This window comes from Pelobates fuscus, chromosome 3 (assembly GCF_036172605.1).
Source record: "Pelobates fuscus isolate aPelFus1 chromosome 3, aPelFus1.pri, whole genome shotgun sequence".
Taxonomy (NCBI): domain Eukaryota; kingdom Metazoa; phylum Chordata; class Amphibia; order Anura; family Pelobatidae; genus Pelobates; species Pelobates fuscus.
Window position 1 is genome coordinate 25,797,313 of NC_086319.1, and position 9,666 is coordinate 25,806,978.

Consider the following 9,666-nt stretch of genomic DNA (forward strand, 5'->3'; position numbering starts at 1 on the left):
GATAATAATGTTTTTAATTTGACCTCTTTTGTCACATTTAACCATAATGGCAGAATCACACGATTACTCTCTCACTGTTTTTGTCGACCTAGAGGTACACTCCCACCTATTAATCCTTCGTAAGAAGAGAATATCATTTCTGCACATTCCATTGCAATCATTAATACATGGCCTGTCAAATAGTTACGAGGATTACTTGTGCCTTGTTTCTACATCTTTCTTCTTCTGTATAACAAATGTCAAGCATTGATTTGTAATAAAATACAAATTTGAAATACTGCGTAGAACACAATATTCAAGGCAGCTATCTTTCCTGACCCATTTGTAAAATCATTTCTTTTCCAATTTAGTTTTCCGGATTTTGGGAGTTCGCAGGATATTCCAATCCAGCCTTCATAACACTGACACACAAACTTCTGCTTCATGTACAAAATGTCTTCCTCTCCCAGGCTCCCCGTCACAGAATGTCCCCAGCCTGGGGAACGTTTCTTGATCTCGTAGTTATTAGGGTTTAAATGTAAGTAGGACGTTGAATGAACGTGCTTCCTGATACACCTCCCATTCATTTTGCATAAAACTTTACTACAAAGTTTGGCTGCTGAAGTCACATTAACAATGTAGTGGCCCAGGGGTCCATCCACGTATTTCTTTACAGTATTACAGCTTTCCTGAAAAGAAGAAACAACATTAATGTGTGAACAATATCATAATATTGTCATTTTATTTTAAAGGCAATATTACTTGATCCCTTTAACTAATGATAATTAACCTAGGTGCCCCAGATGTTTTTGAAAATTTCTCCCCCCACCCAAGATGACCAGACATTCAATACGATAAATGCAATTTTGAAACATCTGGAGGAAAGCCATCACTGCACTATGCCTTATAGCAGGGCTGTCCAACTTGCGGCCCCCCAGATGTTGCTGAACTACAACTCCCATGATTCCCTGGCTATCTGTTTCATTGAAAGAATCATGGGAGTTGTAGTTCAGCAACATCTGAGGGGCCGCAGATTGGACAGGCCTGCCTTAAAGAATAACAGTTTTACTGTAACAAATGTAACTTGGTACAACGTATTGAGACAATGCCCAATACTACCTGTGAGCCCCTCATGTCCATTAAGCTCCTTTAGCAAATGAAAGGGTCTGTTGGAGTCTTAAGCAATGACACGCAGTTACAGAATGGATTTTATTGCTTCTATTGTGACATTGTCATCCTACTGTAGACCAGATGGAGCCCATGAAAGTCCATACAGCATTGTCTTCCAAATGCAGACCATATGTAGCCGCTGAAAGTCCACGCATCCGTTATCATTTGTGGAAAGCTTATTGAACAAGTTATGTGATGCAACAGAATTTATATCTTCTAATGGAACCTTCTAAGCTTTCTTTAAGGAATTTAGCCCTCCACTTGATCATGTTAGATAACGGCACTTAGCTAGTATTAATAACCACCCCATGAGACACAGGTCATGAGGGGTCTCAACAAGGACTCTGTCCCATGAAAGAGAACATCTGAAGAACATATGTGAGTGCCTGGCTGGAGGCAGAGCATTAAAGCATAGTTCCTACTGCTTTTGGAATTAGCACGTTTTGGGGAGATATGTTGATGATAAGAAGTGTTTCAGCTAGTCATTACAATTTAATAGATGCATTGTGTTAGCAAAATTGTAAGCAAATGTATAGATCTCTTACTTGAAGCTTGCATCACCATGTGGGGGACATTAACTCAGGGTATATTAGTGAATTACATACAGTACATTCACTACCCCGAATGCTAAGAGTTCCACCCCATAATCCTCAGTGGAATCAGGTGAGAGTGTATCTAATATGTCAATATTTGTTCTTCCAACTTTACCAATGGCATAGAGCAGTGATGGCGAACCTATGGCACGCGTGCCACAGGTGGCACGCGGGCCCACACTGTTGGCACGCGGCCATAGGTCGCTGGAAGAGAGGTGGCCGCTGGCTGTCTGCAGAGTAGGCACCTGCCTGCCCGAAACGGCAGGCGCCTACTCTGCTTCCGTGTTGGGAGGACAGAGGGAGGGCTCTAGGAAGCAGCTCTCCTGTCCTCCCGCGCGATGCTGTGTGGAGCGTTGCCGCGCGTTACCATGGCAACACTCCACACAGCATCGCGTGGGAGGACAGGAGTGCTGCTTCCTAGCTGTCAGAAACATACTTACCACCGGACCACCAGGGATGGCTGTGTACCCCCCCCCCCTTCCTTCACCAAAGGTAAGAGGAAGGGAGGGGGGATACAGAATTAATATATCTTTTGTTTTGTATTTGTACCCCTACCACCCACAGCACAGCACCCCTACCACCCACAGCACCCCTACCACCCACAGCACAGCACCCCTACCACTCGCAGCACTGCACCCCTACCACCCACAGCACCCCTACCACCCACAGCACCCCTACCACCCACAGCACAGCACCCCTACCACTCGCAGCACTGCACCCCTACCACCCACAGCACCCCTACCACCCACAGCACACCTACCCCCCACAGCACAGCACCCATATCCCCACAGGACCCCTACCACCCACAGCACAGCACCCCTACCACCCACAGCACCCCTACTGCCCACAGCACCCCTACCACCCACAGCACCCCTACCTCCACAGCACCCCTACCACCCACAGCACCCCTACCCCCACAGCACCCCTACCCCCACAGCACAGCACCCCTACCACCCACTGCACAGCACCCCTACCCCCCACAGCACAGCACCCCTACACCCAACAGCACAGCACCCCTACCCCCCACAGCACCCCTACCCCCCACAGCACAGCACCCATATCCCCACAGGACCCCTACCACCCACAGCACAGCACCCCTACCACCCGCAGCACAGCACCCCTACTGCCCACAGCACCGCTGCCACCCACAGCACCCCTACCACCCACAGCACCCCTACCCCCACAGCACCCCTACCACCCACAGCACCCCTACCCCCACAGCACAGCACCCCTACCACCCACAGCACAGCACCTCTACCCCCCACAGCACAGCACCCCTACCCCCAACAGCACAGCACCCCTACCCCCAACACAGCATCCCTACCCCCACACAGCACAGCACAGCACCCGTACCCCCCCCACACAACACAGCACCCGTACCTCCCTACACACAGCAACCGTACCCGCCCACACACACAGCACCCCTACCCGCCCACACACGCAGCACACCCCACACACACTGCACCCCAAACACACACACAGCACTCCAAACCCTTACACACAAACACATACACTGCACCCCTCAATGCAGTATGTGTGTGTATTCAGCAGTCTGTCTGTATGTGTACTCAGCGGACTGTATATGTATTCAGCGGACTGTGTGTGTGTGTGTATTTAGCGGACTGTGTATTTATGTATTTAGCGGATGGTTAGTGTGTATTTAGCGGACGATGTGTGTATGTGTTTAGCGGACGGTGTGTGTATGTATTTAGCGGACGGTGTGAGAATGTGTTCTGCAGTCTGTGTGTATGTATTGCATTTGTTGGAGATACTAATAAATATAAGCTGAATTTTATCTATTTATATCATTATTTAAAATTTGTATCATTGAACTCTCTGTTGTGTTCTTCTTTTAAAACAAAAGGTGTTAATTAGTTCGGACAACTGTACGAGTTGTTTTTTCTAGACTTAAACCTTAGTATTAAGGTTTAATTGCCGTGTTGGCACTTTGAGGAAAAAAAAGTTGGCATGTATTGCGGTTTGGGCACTCGGGCTCAAAAAGGTTCGCCATCACTGGCATAGAGGTCTAATAGGGAGCTAGTATATAGCACTATAGTGAGCCAAAGTGCTAGGAAAACAACTTTGTTTTCTTGGCACTATAGTTTCCCTTCAAATCTGAATTTACCTTGAATTCACTTTAGATTAACACGGTTATGCTCCAAAGTGAGAATTCAAAGTGAATTCCAAATTTAAGGTCAAAGTAACCGAATTAGAAAAATTCTTCAAGTCAAGTAAGCTCCATGGTGGCTTTTTTATCTTTAAATTTGAGAATCATTTTGAATTCTCAACAATTTTTACTATAGTGAATACCCATGTAAGAGTTATACTCTATAGTGAAACCACATAGTTGCACGACATACAGTTTAAACTGAAACACAGCATGGAACGAAAATTCTATATTTACCTTCGTACTGGCGTAATCCATCCCTCCCCACAGCACGATTCCTGCTGCCCCTAACGCAGCACTCTCCCCGATTGTTTTAACTAGGTCAACCTGAAGACACGAAATAAAAAATACGTACAGGAATTAAATTAAACTTTACTTTACATTTCTGGTAAATCATCTGGAGGGACTGTTATCATAAAATAGATCAGTCCTGTAAACTAGGATAGGATAGTGCAAGTTTGTAACTCTGGGAAGAACACACTCATACAGTGAGTGAAGAAAGTATTTGATCCCCTGCTGATTTTGAATGTTTGTCCACTGACAACGAAATGATCAGTCTATAATTTTAGTGGTAGGTGTATTTTAACAGCGAGAGACAAAATAACAACAACAATAAAATCCAGAAAAACACATGTCAAAAAAGTTATAAATTGATTTTCATGTCAATGAATGAAATAAGTATTTGATCCCCTATCAATCAGTAAGATTTCTGGCTCTTAGTTGTCTTTTATACAGGTAATGAGCTGAGATTAGGAGCACTATCTTAACCCCTTAAGGACACATGACATGTGGGACATGGCAGAAGTTTGGTCCTTAAGGGGTTAAAGGGAGTCAGTGGCGTACATACCGGGGTCGCAGGGGTCGCGGCTGCGACCGGTCCCGGCCCACCAGGGGGCCCGGCCGCCCTGCGACCCAGGTATGTACCCACAGGGCCAGCCTCTTCTGCTGGGGGGCCCAGGAGCCGGCCACCTCCGGGCCCCCCGAGGCTGGCCCTGCTGTCACCCGGCTGGCGGGCGCGCGAGGGAGCACTGTCCCCTGGGTGCTCCCTCTTCAGCTCCCTCGCGCACCACACTGAAACCGGAGCCGGAAGATGACAGCAGGGCCAGCAACACCACTAGACCCCAGGGAATCCCCCCAGCTCTCCCACAGGTAAGGAGGCTGGGGGGATTAAATTTAAAACAAAAAAAAACAAAACGTGTGATTGTGTTAGTGTGAGTGATTGTGTTAGTGAGTGTGTTAGTGTGAGTGTGTTAGTGAGTGTGTTAGTGTGAGTGATTGTGTTAGTGTGAGTGATTGTGTTAGTGAGTGTGTTAGTGTGAGTGTGTTAGTGTGAGTGTGTTAGTGTGAGTGTGTTAGTGTGAGTGTTAGTGAGTGTGTTAGTGTGAGTGTGTGTGTGTTAGTGAGTGTGTTAGTGTTAGTGAGTGTGTTAGTGTGAGTGTGTTAGTGTGAGTGTGTGTGTGTTAGTGAGTGTGTTAGTGTTAGTGTTAGTGAGTGTGTTAGTGTGAGTGTGTGTGTGTTAGTGAGTGTGTTAGTGTTAGTGTTAGTGAGTGTGTTAGTGTGAGTGTGTGTGTGTTAGTGAGTGTGTTAGTGAGTGTGTTAGTGTGTGTGTGTGTGTTAGTGTGTGTGTTAGTGTGAGTGTGTGTGTGTGTTAGTGAGTGTGTGTTAGTGAGTGTGTGTGTGTGTTAGTGAGTGTGTATTAGTGAGTGTGTTAGTGTGTGTGTCTGTTACTGAGTATGTTTGTGTGCGTCTGTCTGTCAGTAAATGTGTGAGTCTGTTCATGAGAGTGTGTGTGTGTGTGTCTAAAGCACTTACCTTTCTCCAGCGCCGGGCTCCCTTGGCGCTGGGGATCTCTCCGTCCCGATCCGCCTCTCAGCTCCGAATGCACATGTGTGGCAAGAGCCACGTGCGCATTCAAACCGCCCATAGGAAAGCATTACTCAATGCTTTCCTATGGACGTTCAGCGTCTTCTCACTGTGATTTTCACAGTGAGAATCGCAGAAAATCCTCTAGCGGCTGTCAATGAGACAGCCACTAGAGGCTGGATTAACCCTCAGTGAAACATAGCAGTTTCTCTGAACTGCTATGTTTTCAGCTGCAGGGTTAAAACTAGAGAGACCTGGCACCCAGACCACTTCATTGAGCTGATTTGATCTGGGTGTCTGTAGTGGTCCTTTAAGTGTATGTGTTTATGCATGCACTGGCGTACATACCGTGGTCGCACGGGTCGCAGCCCTGCTACCAGGTGCCCGCCGCCATGTGTTGCGGCCCCAGCCCGCGCAGAGTAAGCGCGGGGGGGGGGGCCCACGGATCAGTTTTCGCACCGGGGCCCCATGGGTTGTGTGTACGCCACTGAAGGGAGTATTCCTAATCTCAGCTTGTTACCTGTAGAAAAAGACACCTGTCCACAGAAGCAATCATTCAATCAGATTCCAAACTCTCCACCATGGCCAAGACCAAAGAGCTGTTCAAGGATGTCAGGGACAAGATTGTAGACCTACACCATTATGGAATGAGCTACAAGACCATCGCCAAGCAGCTTGGTGAGAAGGTGACAACAGTTGGTGCGATTATTTGCAAATGGAAGAAACACAAAATAACTGTCAATCTTCCTCGGTCTGGAGCTCTTTGCAAGATCTCAATGATCATGAGAACAGTGAGGAATCATCCCAGAACTACATGGGAGGATCTTGTTAATGATCTTAAGGCAGCTGGGACCATAGTGACCAAGAAAACAATTGGTCACACACTATGATGTGAAGGACTGTAATCCTGCAGCGCCCGCAAAGTCCCCCTGCTCAAGAAAGTCCCTGTACAGGCCCGTCTGAAGTTTGCCAATGAACATCTAAATGATTCAAAGGAGACCTGGGTGAAAGTCAGATGAGACCAAAATCGAGCTCTTTAGCATTAACTGCCGTGTATGGAAGAGGAGGAATGCTGCCTCTTACCCCAAGAACACCATCCCCACCATCAAACATGGAGGTGGAAAAATACTGCTTTGGTGGGGGTGGGGGTTTCCTGCTAAGGGGACAGGTCAACTGCACCCCATCAAAGGGACAATGGACAGGGGCCACGTACTGTCAAATCTTGGATGAGAACCTCCATCCCTCAGCCAGGGCATTGAAAATGGTTTGTAGATGGGTATTCTAGCATGACCCAAAACACACAGCCAAGGCTCAAGAAGAAGCACATTAAGGTCCTGGAGTGGCCTATCCAGTCACCAGACCTTAGTCCCTTAGAAAATCTGTGGAGGGAGCTATGGGCTCGAGTTGCCAAACATCATCCTCGAAACCTTAACCCCTTAAGGACCAAACTTCTGAAATAAAAGGGAATCATGACATGTCACACATGTCATGTGTCCTTAAAGGGTTAATGACTTGGAGAGGATCTGCATAGAAGAGTGGGACAAACCCCCTCCTGAGATGTGTGCAAACCTGGTGGCCAACTACAAGAAACATCTGACCTCTGTGATTGACAAGGGTTTTGCCACCAAGTACTAAGTCGAAGGGGTCAAATACTTATTTCACTCATTGACATGCAAATCAATTTATAACTATTTTGACATGCATTTTTCTGGATTATTTTTTTTTGTGGTTATTCTGTCTCTCACTGTTAAAATACACCTATCATTAAAATTATAAACTGATCATTTCTTTGTCAGTGGGCAAACGTTCAATATCAGCAGGGTATCAAATACTTTTTTCCCTCACTGTATATATATTCATTCAAGTGATTGCTTGTATATCTGGATATGAAATTTAAGTCTTGTTGAGGTATGATAGCCCTTCATTTTTAAATCAAATAACTGTATAGTAACAGTGACATTGTGATAGATAGAGGTCCATGACACAGACTATTAGGAAAAAAACACAACTCATCCACCCATTAAACAGCAATAGCCCTCTAAAGTGTACTTTCAAGCCTAAAGGGAAAGCTAAGCTAAGACAGGCAGAATCAGATTGAGAAGTTAGCAATCTAAACACGCCCCAAGCCTAATTCCGAAAGCAAACGTTAGTAAAGTAAAAACCCCGTATTTGACTAGAAGGTCTAATGAGCATAATAATGTATTTATGGACTGGTGACCGCTATCATCAATGAATGAAGAAAAAATTGAAAGCTACGCAGAATGTAATGGATACAGGTGGGCCTAGTCCCAAGGAGGCTTTAGCTTGGTAATCTCTAATTGATTGTCTTTCTCAGAAAAATCAAGTAATAAAGACAGAGATAAAGGACTGAAATGCTAATAGACACTATGTTGAAGCTTACAGAGAACAGTATAAAGAAAGAAGCACAAGATATTAATTACAAAAGTAAAATTGTAACTCCCAAAACTTGTATTGCTGACAGTAAGAAAATCAGTAGATTAGTCTAGAACCCATATCCACAATGAATGACCTATCAACAAGATGCAAAAAAATTGCGCACAAACTCACACAGTGATGTATAAATAATACGATGAATAAAACATTATTAACAATTTGACTATAATTAGAATGGCTTTTTTAGCGTATAATTTAACTTACCTCTGTCAAAACATGGAAAGTGTATGCGTAAAAAGGCCTGGAGTACACAAAAACTGGCAAATCGTAGTCTTTTCTTGCCATTGAAGCCACTCTCATTGCCTCTTTTACACGATGGTGAACAAATTTAAGGGCATTTGGGCTTGATTTCAAAACATAGTCAAGATATATAGAAGGGTACAGGGCATTGACACTCTTCCACATCCACAACAGCATATCATTACGTTTCAGTTCAATATCTGGACATTTGCCTGTGAATGCATGAGGATGCGTTTTGTAGTCATAGTTGTAACAATCAGGAAATAGATAGTATCCCCAGAGTCCATGGGGCCTCACATTCTGTGCTTTAATAATCGTCTCGGTCATAAAATTATCCGCAGCTTGGTCAAATTCCTTTTTGGCTACTTGACTGAGCTTGGCATCAGACCAATCAGGATGTTGAGCCTTGACGAGTTCGATGGATTTATTTCTGTAGATTGTTTTATTTCCCCAGTTTCTATCCCATTGAGGTCTCCAGTTCTCCCAGTCGATTACCCCTAGACCAGTAAATTTTTTGCATGGTATGAGTTTTTCAATATCAAGCTCAGCTTTCTTCAGGTGCCTTTTGAGGCTCTCATTTTGTGGCACACCACCATTAAAAGAGTGTCCATCATCGGTGATGTACGGGTAATACCCAAGGTGAGTGTGATAGAATATTGTGACATTAGAACCACTCAAAGTTTCATTGGTGTTTGCAACAATGTCAAAAACACTGAGGTCCAGATCAACTTTGTATCTCAGTTTACACTGCGCTGTAGGTGCATTCCAAAAGGAAATAAACGGTTTATCTTTTATGTATGGTACTCTCGTCTGCCTAAGTACTTGAGCATGTGTCCTGGATGTGATTGTCAGCAGTGAAGTCAAGAAAAGCCATTCGATCCACAAGCAAAGTTTCCACATCTTAATTCAGGGGAACAATATGGAACTTACTTTGAATCTGGAATAAAAGAACATAATTTGAGAGCAGTTAGTATTGGAATAAAACAGTCTAAAAAATTAGAAATAAAAGTTAGTCTACATAGATTGAGCTTTTATTATGTATCCATCTCAGAACTACCACCAGTAGAACAATTTTTATTTTCAGAACTTCTTGACTGTGTTTTCCACAGATAAGTCCATGATATGTGCTATAAGATTCAGTTCAGGAAGCCCTTCCCTTTGTCCCAATATATTGCCCCTTTCTCAGAACATACCACCAAG

The 9,666-nt window shown here is 44.8% G+C and overlaps 1 protein-coding gene across 1 annotated transcript; it reads right to left on the reverse strand.

The window, feature by feature from the left end:
* Nucleotides 1-239: 239 nt before the first annotated feature.
* Nucleotides 240-9,399, reverse strand: LOC134600701 (hyaluronidase-1-like). The gene is made up of 3 exons (XM_063445084.1): nt 8,431-9,399; nt 4,147-4,236; nt 240-668 (listed from the first exon to the last, which is right to left on the reverse strand). The coding sequence occupies exons 1-3, from the start codon at nt 9,364-9,366 to the stop codon at nt 240-242; spliced, it is 1,455 nt and encodes a 484-aa protein (XP_063301154.1). The 5' UTR covers nt 9,367-9,399.
* Nucleotides 9,400-9,666: the final 267 nt, after the last annotated feature.